We start from the raw sequence: 27,042 nt of genomic DNA on the forward strand, positions 1-27,042 counted from the left end.
GTAATCAGCGACACGAACCATTCCGATGTTTTTCCATTAATCTACTGCCGTCAGCCATTCACGCGTCGATTGCAACAACCCCGTCTACGCTCCTGTCTATCGTGACACTATCCTTCTGCAGGGCTCGCATGGCGTTCCCATTGATTTGGCTAATCAGTAGCTCAGGGTCCATCCCGCACACTTAGGCCGTGTCAAACGCGCGCCTCCGCACTATCTTGAACAACGGTCACACCCCATACAAGTAAGAAACTCGGCAGGTCTCTGTAGGCTACACGAAGACAACACATGTAAATTGAAGAGTATGATGTCACTGCAGGTTTCAACTCGTATACATATATAATACCCCTACCATAACACGTTATAGCAGGCAACGTCGCTAGTCCAAGGTTGTTTTCTAATTTGGACATCTGGCACGTGAATGCCCTCCACCACCTCCCGAGGTCTCCTCGCGTACCTGGGCCGTGCACCACAAGTAACTGTTACACCGCCCCATCGTCTCCGAACACTTTCCCTCCACCTTGCACAAAGAAGGAACTGAAAAGGTGTCTCTGTTCTTACCGCAACTTGTCAGAGCGAAGACTACTGCAATACCTGCATAGAAAAAAAAACAATCGTGAAGCCTGCACCTCATATGCAGGTGCAGCCACGGGTCTCAAACCGTGTGTCACACAATGTATTGAATTCGATACCAAGTCTATGTATTACTAGCGTGCCGGTGTCACCACACATGCATCATCAGTGTTGCATCGTGCAAGCTCTTTGCGAGCTGAACTGAACATACCCGGCCCACTACGCCACAGATCATCCAGACCAGCCCACCCAACTCCATAGACCCCACCATCACCACCCACACGGCATAGCCGATGGGTCGAACAAAGCCTTCGAGAACCGACCAATCCATCCCACTTGATAAATTGTTCCTGCTCAAAATTCTTTAAGCAGCCTCATAAACTGGCCCCTGACACTCTGACTCCTGCTGCAACAAAAGATCTTAGTAAATGAAATCCCACAACAAAAAGCTTAAGCGACAGGATATTTCCGGCCAGACACACCGTCCTGCACCCCAGACACATACCTATGCACGCGGGGATCTCGCACCCGGTCTCTCTCTCGATCTCGTTCTCGTTCTCTTTCGCGACTGTCGTCTCTGTCTCTGTCTCGGTCCTCGTAGCTGGAGTTGCGCTTATTGCGGTCCCTGTCTCTATCCCTATCTCGGTCGCGGTCGCGGTCTCTATCTCGACTTCGATCATGGCGATCGTCCCACTCGTCTTTGACTCTATCGTGACTGCGTGTGCGGGCTGAATCGCGGGTACGTTCCCGCGGGTATTCGACGTCTTCCGAGTGGCGGCGGTGGGAGCGGCTGCTACCGCTTCCCATTGCGTATGGGTCGCGGTCCCGATGGTGTCGTTCTCTATCGCGATCACGTTCCCGTTCCCGCTCACGGATATATGGTGGTTCGGCGTCGCGAGGTGGACTTACAGGGTGTACCGTTTGGGGACCCCACCGCACGCTGCTGGATGGAACGGGTCTATAGCTCGTGCGTGGCGGCATGACGGGTCTTGAGAGGTAGTATTGTTGCTTTTGTGCTTCACGCTGGGCTTGCGCGACTTGGGTTGCGAAGAGCGGGGATTGAGTTGGTACATATACGTGTTGGGGAGATGTTGCTGTTGAAGTTCCTTCGTACATTCGGACTGGGTCGTGTTGATTTGAGTAACGGCGCGCCTCATTGTAGGCGGGGAAATAGCCCGGCTGCGAGATGGGCGGCTCGTGAGATCGATGGGTACGCAGTACAGGATTTTGTCGCCGAGGAGACGGGCGATCTGGATCTGAGTCGGAGTCTGTTGTCGATAACGAAGATTCGCGTCGCGGTGGGTGTGGACGCTTGTGGGTGGAATATCGGGGACCTGGTTGAGGAACAGGCGCAATGGGTGTGGCATCTTCATCTGAGTACCCGTCGCTTCCGTACCCGGTGCGGTCTGGAATAATCCTCTTTCCGGCGATTCTAGTACTCAGAGGATTCAGCATGTGTCTCACCCTTGAGATAATAGCCCCCGGCCTTCCGTGATCTTCTGCGGGCCTTGGAGATTGCTTCGAGACATGGCGCATGAAGGTCGGCCGTGGTCTTCCATTCCGATAGAGCGGGTCCTCAAAGTAGCGGTACGCGCCGGACTTGTCATCTGCTGAATTTCCCTCGCTGTCCGTCGAAGTGCGCGGTTTTGGCTCTTCAGCCGCACTGCCCCCGTTTAGCTCTTCTTCCGCCTCCTTCTTAAGCCTGGCGGCAACGCTCTGATACCACGTCTCCATCGCATCATCGGGTTTCTCTGGGAAGCACTCCTTGGGTAGGATTTTAGGGAATGTGCCCCCGGTTTCCAGATCGGGTATGTCATCCAGGTCCACCGCCTTCTGTAGGAAAGGCACATGCTCTTCTGGCCCTAGCAGCAACTGTATTGTCTGCCATGTCACAAAGCCGTCCTTCTTCAGCGCAGGTATGGTGGGACTCGAGTAGCCGTCGTCGTCTGGTGCTGGTTGCAGGCTGTGGAATGCGCCGAGTGACCGATATATGAATGCAACGGATGACGGCGGGGTGTCTGTGAATAGTACGTCGTAGTCGCCCCCAACACTGCGATACCAGGCTGCGATTTGCGACGGCGTAAGATCAGGCGAGTCGCTTGATCCGAACTTCTGGCTCTACCGTGGCGCATTAGCTTGAGGTCTCCCAGTGGACATCTAAAAGCTACACTCAACTCACAATGACGTAGGCGATGCCCTTCAACAGGCGATCCAGCAACGGGGTCCCGCATTTATCTTCCTTGAAAAGGTAACCCCAGAAATCGTATGCTTCGCGATGCGCCGCATCCGCTTGCGCTAGGTTCGCGGCGCGTTCGTCCTGGAACTCGTTATGTGGCATAGGTTCGGGTGACATTCTGTCGATAGGTGGGAGCAATCGCTATTAATGGGCTCAGGCATGCAAATCTTCGGCTCGATGCTCGGAGCTGATGCTCGTCAGGTTGCGATCAACCCCGCTGCGTGCGACGCGAGGATGCAGGCGTGTGGAACGCGACAAAACGGCGTCAGGAAGCCACGGCTGCTTATACCAGGTGCTGCTCGCCGCTATCAGCAGGCATCATCGCTATGTAAGATACAGGTGACTGGCCGACTGCGCCTCTGCACTGCGCAGGAACCGGGAGATTGGTGGGGGTTGTTGTTCGCGGGTTGGGTTGGCTGCGTGGCTGGTGACATTCTGACATCACCGCGGTAGGGCCGCAAGGCTGAGATGGCGTGAGGCCGCAATCAGGCACCATTTCTTGGAAGTAATAAGCTGCAGATGGGTCAGTTCTTTGGGTTGACATGGATCTTCTCCATACTGGAGATTAGCTTACTACTAACCACATCTTACTAGCTTCAAACACAGCGTGTGGTGAACTCAAGCAACAACAAATGGATCATTATGGATTGTATTCAAGATGCATTTTGTCTATGATGATACGTGAATCATGGACATGCGTGACTATTACGCCCCATTACCGCCTGAGTCTTTTGCTCAAGTACGTTGCAATGCAGTCATCCCTCGTTACCAGTGGCTAAAGAAGACCTGTATCCTCAAAAAATCTATAAGAACTGTGAAGAAAATGTCGACAACCACTCTAGTGCTCGAGCAGCCTGAGCGAACCCTGGACGACGACGTTCTCGAGGATGGAACCCGGGGGAATATCGATGGTGGAGCCCTCGGTCGCAACAATGATGACAGTGCCCTTGAGGGTGACACCACGCCCAAGGTTGACGGGACCGGTGATGGTCAAATGGTCAAGCTCGACAATCTTGGGAATGGAGGGAATGCGGGCCTGGAAGCTGGAAACCTTCTTGAAGTCGCTGCCGAGCTTGATCAAGGGAGCAGGGCCGAATCGGTTGGGGTCAATCACCAGCTGGCCGTGCTGCAGTGTGTACAGATCCGACTTGACGAGCATCAGGTCAGAGCAGGTCTTGACGGGCAAGAAACGCTTTCGGGGAACGTTGACACCGTGCGCGTTCTTGAAGTGCTTGATGGCGGCACCGACAGCGGTCTCGAGCTGGAGAACCGAGATGTCGGCCTCGCCCTTCTTGTCGGCAGGGATGGACTTGCCGTTGGGGATAATCTCCATGGCAAGCTCGTTGGCCTCAACAACGCGCTTGATGGCGGCGAGGTTCATCCAGATGTTGTTGGTGTTGAAGTACTTGAACTTCTTGATCGACTTGAACTCGTTGACGTGCTCCTTGGGAACCTGGGCGATTTCAAGCAGACGGACAGAGCCCTCGTAGTCAATGATGGTTCCACCCTTGACGTCGGCCTTGGTCTTGTCTGTCAGCTCCATGATGTACTCGGCCTGGGAGTCGACCATGTGCTGGAGAATGCGGAGATCGACAACGGCACCCAGGTTGTCGGCGTTGGAAAGGAAGATGTACTCGATACCACGGTCCATGAGCTTGTCAATCATGCCGGTGTTGTAGAGAGACTCGAAAACGTCACCGTGACCAGGGGGGTACCAGTTGGCGATGTCGGACTTGTTCTCCTTGGGAGCGGGCAGGAGCGAGTCCTTGAGGATACGGGGGTATCTTGACTGGTTGAAGGTGAGGATGTCGATGTTGTGGCCCTCGTACTTCTTGATGATGCTGGCAGTGTCGGTGTCGGTGTTGAACGAGTTCATCAGCACGAACGGCACGTTGACATCGTATGTGCGGTTGAGGTACTCGATCTGTCGTACTGACAGGTCCAAGAAGGACATGCCATCACGGACCTCGATGACGGACTTGGGGCCAACGCAACCCATGGAGGTACCGAGACCACCGTTGAGCTTGACAACCGCCAACTTGTTCAGGTATTCGACAGCCTCGGTGTTGGCCAGCTCATCGTAGCTGACGACCTGCTCGGCCTTCGGGGGAGCGATGCGGTTCCAGTCAATGGCAGTGCCCTTGGCCTTGTCGTTGAGGTATCGGCGGAACAGAGCGAAGAAGTTGTCCATCTCAGTCTCGAAGTACTGTAGTGGGTCAGCATACGCTCAGAATGACGTACCCTCCAAATGCCCCTCCAACCATGTTCACAGCTTGTAGTCGCGAGATTGACCCACGCAAGCATATCGAAATGTATAGGTGGCAGATGAAGATGGAGGGGTATAGAAGGATTGCGACTGACCTTCTTCTCAGCGGGGTCTGTGACGGTGTCGGCGAGCTTGTTGAGCGCGTTGCGCATTTGCGAGGCGGCGACATTGGTGGATGTGTTCTCAAAAGCCTGCAAAGTCGTTGTTAGTTGATTGAAATCGAATTCGAGGTGTTGGAATTGTTGAGACGGTACGTGTTGTCACCACGACATCACTCCCGCGGGGAGTAGGCGATGCGAATGCGGGGCCAATACTCGAGAGTGGCAGCGAACACCAACTCAGATGGATCGCCTAGTCCGCTCGTAGGAAATCGCCTTGACGTCTGGCCGAACGGCGTATTGCGATCGACCAGCAATCGTGGCCGCTCAATGCCAGCTCTCCTCGGTCCCCACCATACCCATGTCGAGACAACGGGAAGCGGTGAGGATAGCTGCGTCCGCTGTGCAGCAACAAAACCAATGCAAGCAAGCAGCGCTGGAAAAAGCAAGACGCACGCCGGACAACTGCAGAAACAGAGAGAAAGAGTACTTACCACGTGGGACTGCGACTTGCCGTGATGGCGTTGGGATGAGAAGCCACCCTCGCCGCCCTCAGCAGCGGAGGGCTTCAAGTGAGAAGGAATCGCGCGAGACGCCATTGTGTATGTTTGAGGAGAAAAGAGGTTGTTCCGTGAGGAGAGAGTGGTGTAGGGAACAACAAGTGTTGGGGAGCTGGTCTCCTTAAAGGCAATGGGTCGCGCTTGGCGTTGAACGTGGGGCAAGTCGAGAACAAGCTATGGCCTGGTAACGAGAACAGGCTCGGGGTTTGATGGGGATGGTGAAGAGACGGTGTGAATTTGCCTTTTATACATGCAGGTCATTGCCGCTCAAGTACTAGAAGGGCAGTTACGACCGCAGCATCTCTGCATGGCAACGGCCACGCCACCAATAGTGCCTGCCCACGACGAAGTTTTGATACTTGCTTTCACACCATCATCAGCCATAGTGCAGCCATTACACCTCCTGTGCAATGGCTTGGGCTAGTAGCTATTTTCACCCCAGCTATTCTGGTATCAGATTACAGCCCTCGAGCTGTTCCACCCAGCTTCTCACTCAGCTCTCACTCAGGTCTGACCACGTTACTGTATCGTGGCTTCACAACAGTTACACTTCCAGGTCTTCACACCATCCCGCGTCCGCCCGAGCCAACAGTGACTATCGAATGGCTGCGCGGCCGCCTATCTGCTCGACCTCACGATGCACAATTGTTGAATAACTTTTCGGAGAGCTATGTCGATAAATTGAAAAGCCCCTCATCTGGCCGCCGCGCTAGCAGGGGGCTGCAGTCAGCTTGACGTCGCGCAGAGACCGCTCTTCCGACTTGCTCCCCAACAGACTTCCCCGGCTGGGAAAGTTGCATTTTTTTCCACAGTGGCGACTGCGCGATGCAACGCGGAGGCGAATGCAGCGGGGTTTCGGGTGATCAAGGGTCTTTTGCATCTGCATATCGCGGAAGTGACTTGGGATAAAAGATAGTGGCTGCAGAAGTGGAAAGTGGCAGTGGCGCAGGTACACGTCTGCATCGCTTGGACCACGTGGGGGATCTTCTGCTACTAAGTCGGTGTATTCACACAACAACGATGCCCATGCTACGACAGCCTCAAGAACGCCATCTCCACTACACACGCCCGTGTTGAAACTTTGCGGGAATTTAGCTAGATCATTACTCGAATCCCGACAAGACCCATTGATTGCATTGTGCCCAACAGCAAGAATATCATTGGGGTGTACCAATGGCCCAGCCTGGAGGAACTCGCGATGCCAGGAACCGAGATGGCAGAAGCTTCTAACAAGCTTAGACGCTTGGCGGTTCCCGACTTCACGCTGTCAGGCTGTAAGACAGGGCCAGCTATGGAAGTGGAGACTGAATCGGTACCGGTTGCGCTAACGTACCTCCCCTAGCACAAGTCAGGAACAGACATCGTTAGCTGTGCCCGTGGCTGGCGTCCGAGAAAACCTGCAGACGTTTCCACAGTCACGGCGACGCTTTGACTCGTTGCGGCAGTTTGCTAGTGACACCACCCCACCCTAGCTCGACCGTACGGGTCGTGTTATCTCGACGGCTGGCGCATCTGCAAAGGGTACCGCATGGGGCTTGCTAATTCTCAGCTTGATCCACGCGTTCTGGTCCGCCTCTTCTGTGAAGAATCTTTGTCTGAGCTCGTCGACCAACCACGCAAGCAGGCTCTCGATCGTTTGGAATGTAGAGCCAGATATCAACTACGCTGGTCAGTCGGTGTGTACGTATACATTGTGCTGTGCATACCTCGAATAAGAAAGTTTCTAGCTGAGGGTATCCCTCCACACGAGAGTCAGCCATGTTGTCAACCCAAACATTGAGGACCACGGGCTGTTTCTGCAGCCTCTCATTGGAGTTGACGCCAATCAGGCACGGGATGCGGACGTTGCGCAGGTACAGTACGTTCGAGCTAGTGCCAGACCCTTCGACGCGCGAGGTGATGTGTCCAGCGCCTTCGCCAAACATACTGCCTTTCAGGTAGCAGACGTCGGTTTCGATCGCGTATACGTCTGTCGAGCCTGCGACATCGCGAACGCATTGAGAGACGGCATTCGATAGAGCGACGGTTGACATCCATGCCATGGAATCATCTTTGAAGCGTGCTTGTATCGCCTTGCTGAGCGTACCGTAGTGCACAGTGCTGTCATCGACGGAGTCCGTAGAAGAAGCTGACGTGAACTGCTTTCCGAGTGTCAATGTGACACTGATCAAGGCCCGCTGCTTCTTCTCGCGTCCCCAAACATCTTTTCCTGCGTTGACGACGATCTCGAGATTCTGGACCATAATCTTGTCATAGTGTCCACTGGAGGCCACTTCGGCGTCCCACTGGGCCTGACGAACGACCTGGCTCATGACAAGAGTTTGGTTGGCAAGTCTGAAGAACAGTGTTGATCAAAGGACAGAGCGTATCTTTTTGCAGCAAGATGATCGTCTGAAACTTGGATGACTTGTTCAGGATGTCAGTATAGAGTATCTGTGCGATCACATAGCAACTATGCTAGACGACAAAGCGCGTGGGACAATTGTTGGGTCTGCGATTGACAAAATGCATTGTTCTGTTCGAATTCCTCTAGATCTCATCACCTGATCTGTGAAATACTTGCGCATGCAGAGGGCTGGAGGGCTGAAAGAGGGCGCAGATAGTACTCACCAGGCTGAAAGTGAGTTGGGTGAGGCTCGTGGTGGGGTATATGACGAGCGCCCTCCAGATGTCTGCCGCACGGACGTTCCCGTCAGAGCTCCGCAATCGAACATTCTAGCTACCCATCAAACTATAATTCAGAGCCTGTCCCTCGCACGCGTAGTACCAAAAGATTCGCAGTCACATTACAGAATCAACCACACGCATAATACCTCTACCATGGCCGACGCACTAAAAGCAGAGGGCAACAAGCTCTTCGCAGAGAAGAAGTTCGCCGAGTCCATGTAGGGTCCCCGCAAACACAGCCTAGCGACGGTTTACTAACAAATCCCAGCGAGAAGTTCTCACAGGCCATCGAACTCGACCCCCAAAATCACGTCCTCTACTCGAACCGATCCGGCGCATATGCCTCGCTCAAGGATTGGCAAAAGGCTCTCGACGATGCAAACAAGGTTACCGAGATTAAGCCAGACTGGGCCAAGGGCTGGGGGCGCAAGGGAACGGCGCTCCACGGCGAGGGTGATTTGGGTATGTTCAACATTCCTGGGAGAGATGACGTCGCTAACACCCAATAGTGGCAGCCACAGAGGCCTTCGAGGAGGCACTCAAGCTCGACCCCAGCAATGCTCAGGCGAAACAGGGCCTCGATGCCGTCAAGCGCGCTGTCGAAGCTGAGGCGAACGACAGCGGTGTCGGACTCGGTGGCATGTTCAACGACCCTAACATGATCCAGAAGCTCGCGGCGAACCCCAAGACAGCCTCCCTCCTCGGCGATGCAGAGTTCATGGGCAAGCTCCAGCAGCTGCAGAAGAACCCGAACATGGCTGGCCAGTTCATGCAGGACCCCCGCTTCCTCTCCGTCATGAGCGTGCTACTTGGCATCGACATGTCTTTCGGTCAAGGCCCAGGTGCTGGAGGAGCAGGCGATGCAGGCGCAAAGGAGGCCGAGGAGGACGTCGAGATGCCCGATGCGCGACCAGCTCCCGAGCAACCGAAGAAGGCACCCGAACCTGAACCAGAGCCAGAGCCAGTAGAGGAGTCTGAGGAAGACAAGGCTGCGAAGAAGGCGAAGGCTGAGGCGGACGAGCTGAAGAAGAAGGGCACCGAATTCTACAAGAAGCGACAATTCGACGAGGCTATCGAAAACTACAACAAGGCATGGGAGACACACAAGGACATTGCATACAAGACCAACCTTGGAGCTGCCAAGTTTGAGAAGGGTGACTACGAGGGCTGCATCCAGGCTTGTGAAGAGGCTGTCGAGTACGGTCGCGAGATCCTGGCCGACTTCAAGATCATCGCCAAGTATGTCATTCCCAATCTTACACCAGTCATTTGCTAACACACGCAGGGCCTTTGCACGTATCGGTACCGCATACGAGAAGATGGGCGATCTCGCCAACGCAGTCAAATACTACCAAAAGGCACAAACCGAACACCGCACACCCGAAGTCCTCGCAAAGCTCCGTGCAGCAGAAAAGGCCAAGGCCAAACAAGAGAAGGAGTCATACATCAACCCCGAAGAGGCTGAGAAGGCGCGTGAGCTCGGCAATGCCAAGTTCAAGGAGTCCAACTGGCCCGAGGCCGTCGAGGCATACTCCGAGATGATCAAGCGCGCACCAGACGACCCAAGAGGATACTCCAACCGCGCCGCCTGCTTCATCAAGTTGCTAGAGTTCCCTTCGGCTGTAGCAGACTGCGACGAGGCGATCAAGCGTGATCCAGACTTCATCCGAGCCTACCTGCGGAAAGCCCAAGCCTACTTCACCATGCGCGAGTACAACAAGTGTGTCAATGTGTGCGCAGAAGCTATGGAGCACGACAAGGACGGCAAGAACGCTCGCGAGATTCAGCAACAAGAAGCCAAGGCTCTACAAGCACAGTACTCGGCACGTGAAGGCGAGACCGAGCAACAAACCATGGAGCGTATCCAGCGGGATCCAGAGGTATGTTCACCCATACACGATTCACATGAGAGCTATACTAACACAATCCAGATCGTCGGCATCCTCCAAGACCCCGTCATGCAAGCTATTCTTCAGCAAGCCAAGGACGACCCCGCGGCTCTGCAAGAGCATCTCAAGAACCCCAGCATCCGATCCAAGATCCAGAAGCTGGTGCACGCCGGTGTCATCAGGATGGGACGCTAGAAGTATTTCTCTGATGGCACCCAGGGTCTCATGCATGCTCATGCCAAAATTGACGATGAAGCATGATTTCGCGATCATTCCACACATATTTTGTATGACTATACGGGAACTTTCTCTTTTTCTCTGCATAGCGTTTAGGTAATGAAATGTCTACGATTTCTCCTGTTCACATGTTACCTTGCATGACAAATCGAGTGGGATGACTGAATATGCGTACATGTATTGCGGTAAAGAAATGTAGTTGCCTGTTGCCAAATTGCACGGTATATATCTTCGTTAAGTTTCCACCTTCCCCAATGCGAATCTTCTAACGGATAGGTTAAAGAGGATGTGAAAGACACCGTACGCCTATCCTTATACTCCTTCTCAAACGAACTCAGCAGATACTCTATACTTCCCCTGAGTCCACGTTCCTCCTATCTTCCATATACTACAACCCGCTAATAAAATCCAACAACCTCAACAACGCACCATTCTCAACTCTACAGCCCTCGCCCTCCCTCTGCGCCCTCCGCAACCCCTGCGCCAGCCACAGCCTAATCGTATCCGGATCGAGGTTGCGGAAGTTCTGCTGCCCGATCATGACGAAGGCTTGGGCGCAGAGCGTTGTACTTTCACTGGGGGAGGGGGGAGGTTTCGTGGAGCAGGATGTACATTCTAGCGTGTTTGTTGGAGGGGGTGAGTTTGGAGTTGGGGGGTCGTTGCAGCAGGGTGGGGGACCAGTTATCGTGAGAGTTGTTGTGTTGGTTACTGTGAGGTGGGTGTCGAGGGATGGGGCTTGTGTTGACGTTGACGTTGAGATTGAAGTTGGCGATACCAACGACATGTTTGACCGTGACGACGACGATGGCGACGGCAGGTAGAAAGAGGATCCGCCCAAGAAGGAAAGGTCGCTCATGTCTGGAACATGCCCGTGGACATCAGGGTAGTTTGCTAGTTGCGGGTCGATGAGCTGATCTGGTTGGATGGATGTGAGTGCTAGCGAATCGGTTTGCGGATCGGTTAAAGCGGAAATGGGTGGTCTGGGTATATCTTGAGATATAAGCGCATTTCCTTCTCCTATATATCTTTCTCCTTCTTCAACATCTTCGTTGCTGGTATTCTGTCGTTGGGGTTGTTGGTGTGAGCCCGCCGCGCATCCTCCTGCTTTCAGAGCGGCGATTTCCGCTCGCGCTTCTTCAAGCAACTTTTCGGTCTCGGCGAGCTTTTGCTCAAGAGAAGCAACATGATCGCGCTGTCGAGCGCGGTGTCTCCTTTGATTCTCGCGCACGCGGTTCAACGTGTGCTCTGCTGAAACGCGTGACTTGCGGCCGTTGCCGCGAGTCGCTGTCGGTGCGGCATCGGAGGTGTTGTGGTCTGACGCCGATGAAGAAGTGGGTGATGTTATCATTGCTGTGGATGCTGAAGAGGGTTTTGCTGGGCTTTAGATTTCACGGAAGTGCTTTGAGGATTTGTGGAGGAATTGCGCACGGAGATGCTGGGCGGCTTCGAGAACCTTGAAGCGTGCCTGGGTGGAGGTGAGGCAGCGGGTGTAATAGCTTGGCGGTGACATATCGTTTTTGCGGGGATCTTGAAACACGAATGTGGTTGCTCCATGTTCGGGGTTGTCAGAACATGAGCACATGCGAAAATTGGGCTGAATGAATTACAGTAGTAACTTCGGTCAATATGAGATGCACATTTGTTGGCCGACTTTTGAAGTTTGTTTGAAATTACTTTTGACATTACTGACGTGTGTAGGCTATTCCTTGTCGCCAACCTTTCACGACTTGACATCTAACATGGGAAATAAGTATGCCCAAATTCGATAGCTGTCTGTAAAATCATACTAAGCCCCGTAAGAAAAGCTTGATCCGATGATCCATCCAATCCACATCCTTCGGGTTGGCCCCGCCACCCGCAATATGTCCCCAGATGCTGGGTACAATCTCCACGGTTGCATTCTCCAGGCTCTTGGCTTCCTTCTCGCTGACATAAGGGCGGAAATACTGATCGTACTCGCACGGCATGAGCAGAACCTTTGCTTTGATGCCTTTGAGTGCCGACTCTAGATCCTCCGCCTTGGTGCACCGAGTGATGTCTCCGCGCTGCCACATACCCAGCATTACCAGAAGATCGTCACCTGTCCAACCTTCGTAACCCTGAATAGTAGCCACATCATCCCAGTCTCGCAGTTGCTGGAAGCCCATCTCTTTGTAGCATTCTTCGTCGAACCATTCGGCGCTTGTCAGCCACGCTGAATACGCCTTCCCGAATGCCCTGATACCCCTCTCGGGACTCTTTGCGCTTTCTAGCGCTGCCTTTGGTCCCTCGAGGAACTGGAAGTTGTGTCTGCTAGTTTTGGCGGAGGAACATACGATTACAGCGTGCTTGATGAAATCAGGGTGTGTTGTTACCCAATGGTAGGTGATCTGGCCGCCCATCGAAAATCCTAGCATGACATCTACCTCTTTGATACCGAGTTCTTGGGTAAGGAGAGAGTACTGAGCGCTGATGCAGTCCATGTACTCAAGGGTACTGGGAAAGTCGGGCGTGTTTGAAGGGCTAGAAGATTCGCCATTGCCGAGAAGGGCGATCAGGATGATCTTGTGATTCTTCAGAGCGGCGTTGGCATGTGTCAAGGTGGTGTCGAGACGGCCTTTGAAGCACGTGTGTACAACTGCTATCTTGCTGTTGTGCGGGTTGAGGATCTTGTAGGCCAACTTGAGTTTCGGCAGTGTGGTGCCATTGTGGAACTTGAAATCGGAAATTTCGTACGTTTGGAGAGGCTCGGAGCTGGCTTGAGACGACATTTTGTGATGCAATGGAATAGACGGCAGGAGCTATGGAGATGAGGGGAAGATGAAGTTTCGCGGGGTACTGTACTGAGGGTTCAGACTGCCGGTGCGATGACGATAGTATGGGGCTTTCTTCGTCATTGGCGCATGGCTCTGCCCCACTTGCGGCTCTGAAAGACCGCGGTTTGGTGTTCGTCGGAAGTCTAATGTGTACTTTATTCAGCCATCGGCCAACACCGGCTCTCATGATGCTCGGTGGAAGCATGGAAGCGGAGAGATGTGCTGATGGAAATGAAGATGGACAGTTCCTTCTTCTGTGCATCGTATGCCCTAGCAGCCAACGGATATATACTGCAGAGCCGTTCACTGCACGTCTACCGAATTTGCAAGTTTCCTGCTGGGATGTTTGGTGGTTACTGCTTATGGGTTCATCGGGTTGCGCCACCAACGGCTTATAGTCTGGTAGATGAGCGCTCATCTTAATCCTACCATGTCGGCACACCACTGCATATCGGTAAAGGCCATGTGGCCAATAGCGGACGACCAAGGCCGCTAGCGTCAGAAGTAAGCACCGGTTGTTCGTGTTGCATCGCGAGACGCGCACAGGGAAAATTACTTGAATCGCTGCCAAAGGCACAATCCTTCCGCCGCGAAATTCTTGTGGCCGTGTTGTGTTGTTCATTCGTTCGTGAAAGCGGAACGTCAAGGCCTCCGTTCCGAGTATATTTAGACGTCGGCCAGGTGGCACAGCCGAGGCTTGATGTACGCTAAGGAACCGCTACCCCTGTCGCGCCTTATCAACTCCATTGTTGTTTCGGGCATAGCCCATCCTGTGGTCTTCCCTTTTGGGAGACTCTCAATAGCCTTGCAAGCGAGGTATCGTTGAGCAGTTGGAGTCTGTTATTGTTGTCGCCATGTTCCTCAGGGGGTTGTCGAGGTGCGCACATGAAGAGGAGAGTGAAACACATGCCACGCACGTCATGACGATCTTGACAAGCTGGGGCCAGGATCTACGTACATAGAGTAAGACGTTGGGCATAGAAGACCGGGCAGTGCTGGTGGTGAGATGACAATGGAAAGCACATGGAGAAGTCATTGTCGATGCGCCGGATACAACAAGGTCAATGTTTGAGCCGCACACAGACTGCAGGCGCTGCCGCCAAGGGAATTATATACGACCGCATGTGGTAACTGGGTGAATGTAGGACCGAGTGTCATACGCACAGACGGGATCTGGTGGGCTGAATGTGGGGTGTGTCGACGTTGGCGCTGCGAACACGAGACATCTGCAGACGGCCGTTTCCAAGCATAGCCGTAGCCGGCAAGCGACGCAGAATCGCAATTTCGCTGTACGGCTTTACGCAAATCTTGCTCGTGTAGAGAAAGCCCGAGGCAGCAGACGCAAAAGGAGTTTAGGATACCGCTGCAGGCATGCAACGATAAGCGGGCGGCGCGCAATTAGCTTCGACCCTGGGCAATTTAGCTGATAAACTACTCCGCAACTACAGCGGCGGTTCCACGACGTTGTTGGGTCCTGGCTTGGTCCGCATTTCGTGGCTTTCCTCCCATCTGCCTTTCTTTTCACCTGTATATACCTGACGGCGGCATTGGTTCTTCGCATCAGGCCGTTTCATGTGGCCGGACCCTGTTAGAGAAGTGACAGACTCTCGGAACACTTTGGCCAGCCCGTCGTCGCCGCCGCCAATAATCAATTGAGCCCCAGGGACGGCAAACACGACACACGCAGCCTCGACGCCAGGCACGCGATCACCCCGACGCGCCTCACCCGCCATTCACGGCGTATTCTTCCACCACCCACGACCCCTCCCACCACCAGTGATAGCACCAGTCTTGGTCTGCGGGCAGCACCATGGTGGACGCACAGGATGCCGGGAGTAAGCTCTTCTCAAAGAGCCGCTGGAAGACCAAGATCTTCGAAAAGACCAACGAACTCGCCGCCGCCACACAGCCCAAGACGAAGCCGCCCTCGGACGACCACGACATCAACGACTTCCTCAAGCCCTCGACCGACCGCGCCGCCCAGCAGCAAAAGGACGCCGCTGCCGCCGCCTCAGCCTTCCTCCGACCCCGCATAGACGTTGCGAGCGCCCAGCGATGGCCCGGCGCACAGACGATCCTGAACAGCGCTGCTGCTGCCGGAAAGAGCCCAGGGCCCGGCGGTCTGAAGACAGGCACGCGCAAGAAGGGCTTCACCGTGAGCTTCGTGCGCACAGTTCCAGAAGTCATAGGCCATGGCGGTGACGAGTGCGAGGACCCCGTTGTGGAAGTCGCGAAGAACAAAAAGGCAGCGACGATCCCGGAACCGGAGAAGGTCCAATCTCAGACGCCGCAGGACGATGCAAATCTGGGAGCGCGCAGCAATGGTATAGGCAGAACCCCCTCGCAGACCGAGTACAGGACAAACCTCACGAGAACGCGCACGAACCCCGGCGAGCTGTCCCCACCACTCGGCCAGAAGATGCAGATGGGTCAGATCAACACCCACGCTACGCAACTGCCACCCACACCGCCGCGCTACATGGGATCTATGGGCTTGGGGGACCGACCAAAGGGCCTCACCAGGGCGCCCACTGGCTTTGACGGAATACCAGAGCCTATATCTATCCCTCCCGGAAGGCGACCCAGCACCAGCGAGGACTCTGTGTATTCACAGGATTCGGACAATCTCTCACCTGTCATGTCGAGGAATATGTCAGTACGCGAACCTACTATCCAAGAAGAGGACGACTTCCAGCCAAAGCCGCTTAAACGCACGCAGACTGGCTTCAGTACTCTGGGTGACGACGATCTGCCCTCGCCGGTGCATGCGATACCTTCGGTGCCCATGATGCCAGAAAGACATTTGGCTGAGCAGGAGGACGACGGCCCGAGTTCGTTCGCTGCGAGGGTGAAACAAAAGATGCGATCGGAAGAGGGCAGAACACTGCATGAGGCATCGCAACGCGCAGCCTCGGGCCAAAGACGGGACTCCGAGACGAGCTCACAGCAGTCCCTTGTGGGCACACCTCCTTCCTCATATGCCACACCGGCCGTAGCCAGAACACCTCTAGAGACACCCCAGTCGGATTCCAGGGGATCTCCTCGGATGAGACTGGACACTGAGGACCCTGAACGATCGAGAGCCCGTGGGCCCTCCCCAGGACGGCCGGGAGCGCAATCACCACCATCCGCGTCTAGATCGCAATATGTCGCATTTTCTCCTTCACAGACACGCGCCTCTCCTGCTGCACGGTCGGATCCTTTTATCAATACGAACGTACAACGGATTCCGTCGATCAAAGAGAACGCTCTTTTCGGGGCCCTCGACGACAGCCCAAATCTCCCGACTCCACCCCAGCTTCCCCCGAGTACATCTTATTTCTCGTCCGCTCAACCTCAACTGCAACCTTCTTCACTTCCCCAGCCTCTCGCCATCTCAGGACCTCCTAGCCAGTTGCCGTCACGAAACGCATCTGGTGCCAGTACCAGCGCCAAACCCGCTGCTCCTCTCGCTCGTTCGGATACGAGATCTGCGAATGATTCCGCATACCGGGACTTTGCCGAGCGCATTACGCACATGAGAGGCATCTTCCAGCTGACAGCTCAGCTCGGGGGCAACCTCAATAGTCACTCGCCGATGCAATGGCTCAGGGTTGCTACTTGGTGGTTCTTGAAAGGACGTACTGGGATGGAGAACCTGATCAGGAGTCAACCCAAGTCTGCCGAACCGATACAAGAACGACTGGCTCAACCGCATGTCGACCTAGCCAAAGTGTGGTGGATCATTTCTGAAGTCCTTCCGAACCATCCCAGCTTACAGGGTTATGGCAACGCGTCCCCTGATGCGCAAGTCGACATGGCAAGACAAGCCGGAGACCCTGCGAGTGCGGAGGTGTTTGATATACAGAATGCGATTACCCACTACCTGAAATTGCTTGTGGGGTCGATGAAGAAGCATCAAAGCATGCCTCCAACGCAAGCTCTTATCCAGGGACAAGACCAGAAGATATGGGAGGAGTATCCGACATTCCCCGCAGACGCAGCGAGCGTGCTAACCTCCGGGCTCCCTGCTCCTAACGGCAGCCAGTTTAGTCTATCTCAGTACATACCCCTCTCCGACACGAAGACCGACTTTTGCTACTTCCGCATGTTCGTAAAAGCCTCTGTCTCAACCGATGACCCCGCCACCGATCGTGTTCCGATGGATGCTGTTATATCCGTCATGCGGTCTAAGGAGGAGTATCAGGTCAAGTTGGCCATCTGCAGCCAAAACAGCCTTATCAACCTTCTGGTGGGCTCCGGATCAGTACTTAGCTGGAAAGACGTCAACTGGAAGCAACAGATTTCGCAACTCACAGTTCAATTGAAGCACGGATTTGTCCTGACTCTTGCGCTGCACGAGAGTGACTTCCGTAGTCTCTGGTCTATCGTCAATCACACGAACCGAGTCGAGTCAGACCTACGAGAACGGAGAGACGAGCGCTTTGCTTGCAAATTGTACCTCCAGGAGGCGAGCTACCGGGATCCTGCAAACCCAGCAGCATGGCCAGGCGATCGAATTCAAGGCTGCAAGCTGATGGTGTTCCAAAGGATCGAACGAAGTAGTGAAGGTACAGGAAAGCGGAAATTACATCGAGGCTACCGTATGGTTCTGGTCACGCCGCAGCAAACCAAGCAAGTCAGCTTGATCAACCACGAGCTCGGAACAAAGCAGGAGCCCATGAACTTCGAATACGTCACCGAAGCCAACCAAGCTCCGGCGTTGAGACTGCGATTCCGTGAAGAGAGTGCGGATAAAAAGCTGAGAACATGTGCAGCTCACCTCGTCTTCCAGAGTGGCAGGGATCGAAACGACCTCTTTGGCACATTCACGTCCATGAATGTCGCAGAAGGCGAGACTACCTTCGCTCAAGTCGCACTGAAAGCATTCCACATTGAGAGTGCGGACCAGTCAGAGGGCTTTACTTCGCAGGGTAGTCGCGTGCTGGAAAAGCTGCAGTGGGTGGAAGCCAAGGTTATGAACCTGGATCCAGAAGCTGCAGGATTAGAATCAGCACCCACTGTCAAGAGTGAGAGTTTGAGGATTATGTGTCGACACACAGCCGGTATCATCTCTGACCGCATGAACTTGGGTAAGTTAAGTCTTGTCGGATGAATAATGCGATACTAACGACTTCCAGGATCCGGTGAACTTCTAGTCCGCCTCCCAGTCGACGGAGCCGCCGAACTCACACTCCTCCGCGAAGCTCAACAAGACATGGCTGTAGCTGTCGACAGCAGTCGAACTGACCCCGCCGTCCCCGACGAACTAGCCAAGCTTCTGAAGACACTCACAAGCGCATCGACAATCCGACGACTCACCTTCAACTCTTTCAACGACCTCCACACCTTCCAGTTGGCTGTTACCGGCTTCCACGTGAAATTCGACGGGTATGTCTACCTCCATCACTGTTCCTTCTGGCACCTAGCTAACACTATCCCAGTCTCGCAAACTCCTTCTCCATCTCCCGTCGCCGCATGGTCGTCCCTATCTACAAACAATGGACCGCCACACGCATCCGACTCCAAATCGTCGAGCAAGATAACATCATCCAACTCCTCGCTTTCTTCGAAGACTTCTCCCACGCCGACGCCATGAACTTCCAGCTCCGCCTTACCGATACGTTCCAAAAGACTGACAAGAACGGTCAGTTCGGACTCAAGCTTGTCGATGCTAAATTTGCTCTTCCGGTCGATGAACGCAGGGGCGAGGGCAAAATCCAAAAGGCGGAGGGCAGACTTACCGGTTGGTCTGGTACGAAGAGACGATTTGTTTGTCTAGATGAGATTGAGTATCCGGGCGAGCATGATGATATTCTCATCATGTTTGATTCTGCTGAGAGTAAGTCATACCCACAACATTGCATAAGAGGGACAATGCTAATATGAATAACAGCACGCGATACCTTCGCTGAAGCCTTACCCGCTGCGACCATGGAGCGCAAGTTCACTGTTCGAAGGAAGATATAGAGCTTCACTTCCCTTCCCGGCTTGCTGGACTTGGAAGACTAGCTGGCTTGCATAACCACCACCACACATCAAATACCGCAGATGTACATTCTCCTTTGTTACCACCAAGCGCGAGGCTTGCTTCTCGATTTCCTTCCTCTTCTCTCTTCTACTCCACACCCTTCTGGACAAAGAAGACAGGCGCTTCTCCTTCTCTTACCCTTTTGTGTTTTGGCGTTTCGGAGCAAAATGTGACACGAGATATCACTACTGGCATGTAGGGAATTAGGGGTGTTGGTTTGTTAGGACTTTCCAAGCATTGTTGGCATATCCATGTTTTGTTAGCGATTAGGTTCGATATATACCAGAGTGTGTTCGCTGTCAAATACAGAGAGAGATCTGAATGAAAGCAGAGTTATTCGACTTACTCCATCTGCCACTGCCACTTCCAATGAAGCCTGTTTAGACTGTTCACATGACGGAGGAAGACGAATTGGGTAACATCGACGCTATGACAGCTGCTTCTTTTGTGAGGTAACAATAGGAAGGTATCTTTTCGTACGAGTATAACAGAGACGGCGAGTTGTCCTTCAGTTGCCCCTCCGCATCATCACAGTACTAATCTCAAGAGAGATACAAACTTGATTGCTGCTATCACAGTGCCTCGTCGTACACAGACTATTTTCTGAAAACGCAATCCAAACTCAGTTGCATCCTCCTCTCACTGCGAACATCGTGAAAGGTGAAGGACCAACTCCTCAAATTCTCCTTCACCTGATCGGGGATAAGAACCACCGCGTCGGGTAGTATACAACTGCGTTTGCTCGGACTTAACGTGGCGCCGACGCAAGCAATCGCGTGCTCGTCAAGTGAGCAAAAAGCCGCGGGTAACTGCGGGAATGACGTCGGAAGAACAAAGTGAAGGAGGGAGTGAGCAAGATAAACAGATAAACAATGCGGGTACCTGCCGGGCCCTTCACTTGCCAGTGTGTATATAATCTATCGACACTGTCAGGAGTACACTCCTTTCTTCCTCTCCATACACGACACCTACGCGACTTGACTGCAATCGAGTATACCCTACCTTCATACAATTCGACTTGATACTTGACTCGATCTTCTTTCTACGTCCAACTCCACCTTCTTGTCACCATGACGGGCCGAACACCTCCTGCCGTCTTCAACTCCTCCCCTGCGCCAATCGACCAAGACTGGGTCGACTCTGAACTGATTCCCTTCCTTCAGCGGGTCTACCCAGAGGAGCGCAGGACTACAATGGACTGGAACCGCCAGGTCGTTTTCGGAAGGTCGAACCTGCATCTTCTCGTAAGTAACCCGGACGCTAACTTACTCCCCATCAGTCAGTCCAGGAGCACACATTGTATCCCCACCAAGCCACACAACGGCGGGGAAATACGTGAAGTACACCTGGGACACCCAACAGCCACGCCGCCATCTCTTAATTACAGGCACTGACGCATACATCCCAGGAACACTACGAAGACTTCCCGTTCACAATTGAGCGTCTCCGCCTTTGCCTCCTAAACTCAGAACTCTTGACACCGGCGGAAATGTCAAAGTTCATAGCCGTCACCGAGCAAGGCAGCCAGTACTGCCTCCGTATCTTTGTCCGCCACGCCATTGTCCACGGGTCGTACATGCTGTATTCCCTGGGAGACAACCCGAGTCCGGAGTTCCCTCGAGCAGGACATACTAGTACTAGGCCGTCCACCGCATCTCCAGCTGAAGCTGCGCCAGCGCGTGCTACTTCTGTTGCAGTGCTTGAAGCAAGGAATGCAACACTGGAGAGGGAACTGGCCAGCCTTCAGGCTGAGCGTGGCCGTGGAAATGGTCGCGGAAATGGTCGTGGAAACGGTCGTGGAAGGGGTCAGCCTTCACAGCCTCGAGGTGGCTTCGTTGGACGTTCGGATGGTGGCGGTCGTTTCAACCAAGGACCAAATGTTCCTCCGAACATGCAACAGACGCCGTCCCAGTTCGCTTCAAACCCACCTCCAGGAATGTATCCCTACCCAGCTTATCAGTATGGGTATGGTGGTGGTCCTTACATGGCTGCGCCGACTATGGGTGGTTATCCCATGCAGCCCTACCAACAGCAGCCATTCACCAACCCCGGACAGCAGTATGGTGGTGGCTGGACTGGCAGTCAAATGATGTATAGTGCCCACCAAGACTACTCTTCGCAGACTGGAGCAAGCAGCGGTTTCGCGATGCCGTCACAGCAAGGTGGCAACCCGTATCATCAAGGACAACCGACTCAGCGCGGTCGTGGCTCTTCAGGTAGTCAACAAGGTCAAGACCCAGCACCAACTCAAGGTCTTCCAGCACGTCCTCATCAACCACCTTCAGGATCAGGTGCGAGCACTCATGTGCCTCGCCCTGACGCGGAAGAGTTCTATCCAGGTTCGGATACCCACCAGATCAATTCTACAACACCCATGTCACTGACCACCAGCAGGATCCAGAAATGGCTACAACTGATTCGGGACGGCTGATTGGAAGTAAGACGAGTTTTTCCGGCAAGTGGGCAAGTGAGATTTCGGTGAGACCGAGAAGAGAAGAGATAAGGGCAAAAGTTTTGGAAAGATGGTGTTCGGCAGCTGAGAGTAATTCGCCTCAGTGGATGTCACCACCTCCATCCTCTCGGGAGCAGATACCCCTAGATGTCAAATCAAAAGAAGTTCGTTGGTGCGGTGATCACTCCGCCACGCCTTCCGCCAGTTTTCCGCTAGCAGGTCCGTGCTTCATTGATAGCGTGAGGTTTATCTGAACACCAATAATACCCGCCGCTTCAACACCAACCTCTCCAACTTTCCAACGCCCCGTCGCAACCACGCCCCATCAGCCATCATCTCGCGCGTGATCCATTGCAGAAGGAGGTAACCGTGATGAAACGCTTATACTGATAACCCTACGTCCAAGGCCTTGGCTACCATCCGGGCGGAGATCCTAGATCCATTCAGGCGCGTCGCAATCGTGACTAGGGCCAGAAGGGGAGGTGACAAGACCAAGAGATGGATCCTGGCTTGGCGCGTCCTGCGCGCCCGCATGGGAAGCTTCCCTGAGCGTTATCTTTTCCTGCTTAGCTCAGCTTGGCACGTCTTTTTCGAACGTTCCGCCGCGCCCATGGAGCAAGGCTGGTTGCTCGTATTGGCGCCCGGGTTCTTTGCTCATTCCTATCTTATCCTGATCCTGGGGCTACCACGGCCTTGGATGCCTCTAACCAACGCGCTTAACTGCGGCAGTATGCCTGAAGGTCTGGTTTGTATGATCCTCCGACCGGACTAGGCGCCGTTCCATGGTCTTGGATGGCTGTTATGTGCATGTTGCTGTGATAACGCGGGAACCGAGCGAACGAAATGCCATGGCGAGAGTGGACACGCTCGATAGTCGCGTGCGACCCTTGTGCAACTCTTGTCCAGAGCTTCGGTCTTGGAGTTTGCTTGGGTGTATATGAAGAGGGGCATGGTACACCTGTCTGGACCGCAGGCACTCAAGTTCATCGCCCGTTGCGTCTACTTGATTCCACCGCCCGCGCATTCAATTTCGCGGTCGTACCTTGTTACCTTTGTTCTACCTGAGCTTAGTTCAAGTTCTCTCCAGCACAATGGCGGCCAACACCAACGTCAAGGCGTCTCTTGAGATCACCAAGGGCGCCACTGCTATGGACCCTATCCCGCTCGACACCAGCTCCACTGGTTCCTTTGACGAGAACACCAACCTCTTGGGTCCATTCCCTACTGAAGAGGAATGGGCGACTCTTCCCAGGGTTGCTGGTCGCATCCCGTGGCAAGCATGGACTGTGGCTGCTGTTGAGTTCGTTGAGCGCTTCAGTTACTACGGTACCAGCGCTGTCTTCGTCAGTAAGTTGATTGATAGCTCGTATATCTGGACATACACTGACTTTTACCAGACTTCATCCAAAAGCCATTGCCTCCTGGTTCCACAACTGGTGCTGGTTTCTTGAAGAAGGGCGTCAGTTCCGGTGCTCTGGACATGGGCCAACGTGCCTCCACCGGTCTCACCATGTTTAACCAGTTCTGGTCTTACATCACGCCTCTCGGTGGTGCCTGGCTCGCTGACGAGTACTGGGGACGTTACAAAACCATCCAGTACTCTAACCTTATCGCTCTTATCGGCCACATTATTCTGATTATGTCTGCTATCCCCGCAGTCATCGTCAAGCCTAATGTCGCCATCGGTGTCTTCGCTGTCGGTCTCGTCGTTATGGGTTTCGGAACTGGTGGTTTCAAGAGTAACATCTCTCCACTCATCGCCGAACAGTACAAGGACCAGAAGGCCTACGTCCGTGTTAGGAAGAATGGACAGAAGGAGATTGTCGACCCCGCTACTACCACTGCGCGTATCTACATCTACTTTTACTTCTTGATCAACTGCGGATCTATCTGCGGTTCCATCGCCATGGTTTACTCAGAGGTATGTGCCGAATCAGACTGCATTGTGTGACCTCACTAACGCCATCCAGCATTTCGTCGGTTTCTGGCTCTCTTACACGCTACCCACTATCTGCTACCTCCTCTGCCCCATCATTCTCATCACGATGAAGAAGCACTACAAGCTCTCGCCACCCACTGGATCCGTCATGGGCAAGGCTTTCAAGCTCATCGGTCTCGGTATCAAGCAGTCGCCCCGCAAGAACACATTCAAGGACGATGGTTTCTGGGACAGGATCAAGCCTACTGCCCTCCGTGCCAGCGGCCAGGCTGTTCCTGACTGGATGACCTTTGACGATGCCTGGGTTGATGAAGTCAAGCGCGGTATCCTCGCTTGCAAGGTCTTCCTGTGGTACCCTCTCTACTGGCTCGCGTACAACCAGATGACCAACAACCTTGTCTCCCAAGCCAACACCATGAACCTCGGAAAGACGCCCAACGACATTGTCTCGAAGCTGAACCCCATCTTCATCGTCATCCTTATCCCCATCATGGACTTCTTCGTCTACCCCGCTCTCCGCAAGGCTGGTGTCAACCTCTCGCCCATCAAGAAGATCACTGCTGGTTTCGCTCTTTCCTCGTTCGCCATGGTGTCAGCCTGCGTCATCCAATACTACATCTACAAGATGTCACCCTGCGGCAGCAACATCAACGCTCTCAGCAAGGAACGCAAAGACTGCAACGCCGACATCTCCGTCTGGGTCCAGGCCTTCCCCTACGGTCTGATCGGTATGTCCGAGATTCTCGCTTCCATCACCAAGCTCGAGTACGCGTACACCAAGGCCCCCAACAACATGAAGTCCACCATCCAGGCCGTTGCCCTCTCCACCTCCGCTGTCTCAGCCGCTCTCGGCCAAGCCTTTGTCAGTCTGTCTGAGGACCCGCTTCTCGTATGGAACTACGGTTCCGTTGCTGTTGTTGCCATGTTCGGCGGTATCGGTTTCTACCTCACTTTCCGCAAGGCAGATGCTCAGGAAGATGCTATGAACAACATGAAGGAGAGCAAGTACGTGGGCGGCCGTGAGCTTGGCGATGCTGAGAATGTTGAGACTCTTAGTGTTAGGGATGAGAAGAACGAGAAGAGTGGGTTGTAGATTTCAAAAGTACGGTAATGGTCATATGATAGTAATGATATGAATGATATTCCAATATTAATCTTCCAATCTCCGTGTCTATGTATGTAACCATCTCATTGAAACCCATATAGTCACCTCGGCCTATTTCCACCCAGTGATGAGCCGTCTCGTATCGTCTTTGTGACGAGTCATGCTTCCTTTTACTGACAACTCGTCTTTGGGAGTACTACTAGAGGTTAGCCAGGCTCTATCAGAAACATCCAAACAGTTATAGTATCAAGCAGCCAGGAGGTCCTCGAAGTCATTGTGGTCCTCCAAAGCAGCGTAATACTGCAGCCAGGAAGTCACAAAGGTCTTCGAGAACCTCAACCAACACACCATACTACAACCAGGAGATGTACAACTTACTCAGTAGTAAACCCCACCACCACTCGGACCTCCACGTCCAAACCCACCCCTATCTCCAATACTGCCAAACGGGTTACCCTTACCCGGAGGAGATCCAGACGGCTTCCCCGGTGTCGCCTTGCCCTTGCCCTTTCCACCAGGCGAGCCCACCTCGCCCTCACCCGGCGGCGGCGGTCCAAAAGCCGGGAACATGATGTGTGGATAGTTATCAGGGTGGACACCAGCGGCTCTAGCAGCAGCGATTGCGGTCTCGTGTTGTTGCATCGCCTGAAGTGCTGCCGCCGTCGGAGGCAGCATCAGACCGCCGTAGCGCTGGTAGTGACGATACAGGAGGATATCGACGAGAGAGCGGTTGGCGCGGATCCAGTCCATGGAGGGGTGGCCGAGGTCGGGGTTCGCGATTCGGAGGACGAGTTCGTGGACGAGGGAGGGGTTGCGGTCGAAGTCGTCCTGTGGGGTGGTGTTAGTATGGGGATTTGCTAGGGGTGTGGGTGTGGGTGGAGAGGAAGTAGGGGAAGACTTACGATGGTCTCGCTGAGGTAGATCGCGTTGTTCATGTCCGGATCGTAGTTGTAATTGGGGCGAACAGCACCTCGGGCATCGGTGACTGCGTATGCCCAGCGCATGAACGGGGTAACAGAAGCGCCATTCCAGCGTTGGAGAGGATTTGGTTCATCTTCTCGGAGATGGTGGACGGTCGGTGGAGCTCGATGGTTTGGCAGGGTTGACTGCTGAGCTTGAGGAGGAGACAGGGGCTCGATTCCAGTGCGAGAGGGGATTCGACCGTGGCGAGGAGCGTTGTAGGGACTACCAGACGAAGCAGCGCCGCCGCGCCTGGGGGTCTGATTTCCTGGTGGGCTGGACATCTTGTTGATGTTGATGTTGAAATTGGTAAGTCAAGGTTGGAAAGGATATATAGAAGTCGGTTCGAATTGAAGGAAGCGAATAAGATATAGTAGAGTGTGGATATTGCCGAAGTTGCCTCAATGTCAATGTTAGAAAAAAGAGAAAAGAGGAGAGAGGGTGCGGAGGGAGACGACTTTATATCCCTGTGGGTGGAGCTAATCCCGAGGTGAGAGACGCTTGCTTTCCAGCGTGACTTCGTGTTTGGTGAGAGAAGATGAGGGGATAGTGTACTTGTGACGTCTTTGACGCAGTTTGCGTTTGCCTTTGGTCATGTAGATGGAGTATCGCGTTTGTCTTGGTAGCGATGTCGCTCACGGTAAAACGCGTCATTGTATACTCGGTTAGCACCCTCCTTCACTCCTGTTCTTGGATTGATGGTTCTCGAGTCGGAGAAAAGAGCTGCGTAGTGAATATAGTGGCAAGACTGTTGCGCCTGGTAGGCCACAGCTCCTGCTCAGACTCCCCTCCTGTATATAGAAGCCCCTGACCATCTCAATATACACTCTACCCCAATTGTCGCTCAACCTTCCTCCACGAGCAACTCAACGTCGAAAGTCGCCAATATGTTCTCCTTCATTTCTTGTTTGACTCCCATGATTATCTTCATCTTTTCCCTGGCTGTCGTATCTCTAAGAGATAAGAGTCTGTTTAAGCTAGTTAAGTTATGGTGGCAACCGAAGAGAACACCTCCGATCGTGGATTTATTGACTCGATATGCTCCAGTCCAGGATGCCATACTCGCGCAACTCGACATGGCCGATATTGTTTCGCTCAGTAAGACCACAAAGCCGTTCATGGACTTGGTTAAGCTGGTGGAGCGCACTCAATTCAACATCAACGACCGGTTGAAGCATTTCGTCACTTCTCCTGTCGAGTTCCGCGCTCTTCAAGCCCGAAATAATATCCTCATAGGAGGAAATTTCGCGTACGAGTT

General features: G+C 53.7%; 9 protein-coding genes across 9 annotated transcripts; 4 read left to right on the forward strand and 5 right to left on the reverse strand.

Annotated features, from left to right (window-relative positions):
* Positions 1 to 1,475: 1,475 nt before the first annotated feature.
* J4E87_004287 (uncharacterized protein) lies at positions 1,476 to 2,923 on the reverse strand (the record flags this gene model as incomplete). The annotated part of the gene is made up of 3 exons (XM_049375909.1): positions 1,476 to 1,976; positions 2,035 to 2,688; positions 2,750 to 2,923. 3 exons carry the CDS (start codon positions 2,921 to 2,923, stop codon positions 1,476 to 1,478), a joined length of 1,329 nt encoding a protein of 442 aa, XP_049234118.1.
* A 721-nt stretch (positions 2,924 to 3,644) lies between these two features.
* On the reverse strand, positions 3,645 to 5,769 carry FYU1 (putative UTP--glucose-1-phosphate uridylyltransferase; the record flags this gene model as incomplete). Its single annotated transcript, XM_049375910.1, has 3 exons — positions 3,645 to 5,012; positions 5,168 to 5,263; positions 5,665 to 5,769. 3 exons carry the CDS (start codon positions 5,767 to 5,769, stop codon positions 3,645 to 3,647), a joined length of 1,569 nt encoding a protein of 522 aa, XP_049234119.1.
* Positions 5,770 to 7,198: 1,429 nt separating this feature from the next.
* On the reverse strand, positions 7,199 to 8,042 carry J4E87_004289 (uncharacterized protein; the record flags this gene model as incomplete). The annotated part of the gene is made up of 2 exons (XM_049375911.1): positions 7,199 to 7,390; positions 7,437 to 8,042. The coding sequence occupies 2 exons, from the start codon at positions 8,040 to 8,042 to the stop codon at positions 7,199 to 7,201; spliced, it is 798 nt and encodes a 265-aa protein (XP_049234120.1).
* A 508-nt stretch (positions 8,043 to 8,550) lies between these two features.
* On the forward strand, positions 8,551 to 10,481 carry J4E87_004290 (uncharacterized protein; the record flags this gene model as incomplete). The annotated part of the gene is made up of 5 exons (XM_049375912.1): positions 8,551 to 8,615; positions 8,666 to 8,859; positions 8,907 to 9,636; positions 9,683 to 10,277; positions 10,329 to 10,481. The coding sequence occupies 5 exons, from the start codon at positions 8,551 to 8,553 to the stop codon at positions 10,479 to 10,481; spliced, it is 1,737 nt and encodes a 578-aa protein (XP_049234121.1).
* Positions 10,482 to 12,304: 1,823 nt separating this feature from the next.
* On the reverse strand, positions 12,305 to 13,273 carry J4E87_004291 (uncharacterized protein; the record flags this gene model as incomplete). The annotated part of the gene is made up of 1 exon (XM_049375913.1): positions 12,305 to 13,273. The coding sequence occupies one exon, from the start codon at positions 13,271 to 13,273 to the stop codon at positions 12,305 to 12,307; it is 969 nt and encodes a 322-aa protein (XP_049234122.1).
* Positions 13,274 to 15,128: 1,855 nt separating this feature from the next.
* On the forward strand, positions 15,129 to 19,267 carry J4E87_004292 (uncharacterized protein; the record flags this gene model as incomplete). Its single annotated transcript, XM_049375914.1, has 4 exons — positions 15,129 to 18,390; positions 18,439 to 18,688; positions 18,742 to 19,139; positions 19,194 to 19,267. 4 exons carry the CDS (start codon positions 15,129 to 15,131, stop codon positions 19,265 to 19,267), a joined length of 3,984 nt encoding a protein of 1,327 aa, XP_049234123.1.
* Positions 19,268 to 20,398: 1,131 nt separating this feature from the next.
* On the forward strand, positions 20,399 to 21,759 carry J4E87_004293 (uncharacterized protein; the record flags this gene model as incomplete). Its single annotated transcript, XM_049375915.1, has 2 exons — positions 20,399 to 20,572; positions 20,737 to 21,759. The coding sequence occupies 2 exons, from the start codon at positions 20,399 to 20,401 to the stop codon at positions 21,757 to 21,759; spliced, it is 1,197 nt and encodes a 398-aa protein (XP_049234124.1).
* A 1,112-nt stretch (positions 21,760 to 22,871) lies between these two features.
* On the forward strand, positions 22,872 to 24,812 carry J4E87_004294 (uncharacterized protein; the record flags this gene model as incomplete). Its single annotated transcript, XM_049375916.1, has 3 exons — positions 22,872 to 23,127; positions 23,178 to 23,701; positions 23,751 to 24,812. 3 exons carry the CDS (start codon positions 22,872 to 22,874, stop codon positions 24,810 to 24,812), a joined length of 1,842 nt encoding a protein of 613 aa, XP_049234125.1.
* Positions 24,813 to 25,202: 390 nt separating this feature from the next.
* J4E87_004295 (uncharacterized protein) lies at positions 25,203 to 25,828 on the reverse strand (the record flags this gene model as incomplete). The annotated part of the gene is made up of 2 exons (XM_049375917.1): positions 25,203 to 25,652; positions 25,727 to 25,828. The coding sequence occupies 2 exons, from the start codon at positions 25,826 to 25,828 to the stop codon at positions 25,203 to 25,205; spliced, it is 552 nt and encodes a 183-aa protein (XP_049234126.1).
* Positions 25,829 to 27,042: the final 1,214 nt, after the last annotated feature.

Source organism: Alternaria ethzedia (assembly GCF_023757985.1).
Source record: "Alternaria ethzedia strain BMP 0044 chromosome Unknown scaffold_8, whole genome shotgun sequence".
NCBI lineage: Eukaryota > Fungi > Ascomycota > Dothideomycetes > Pleosporales > Pleosporaceae > Alternaria > Alternaria ethzedia.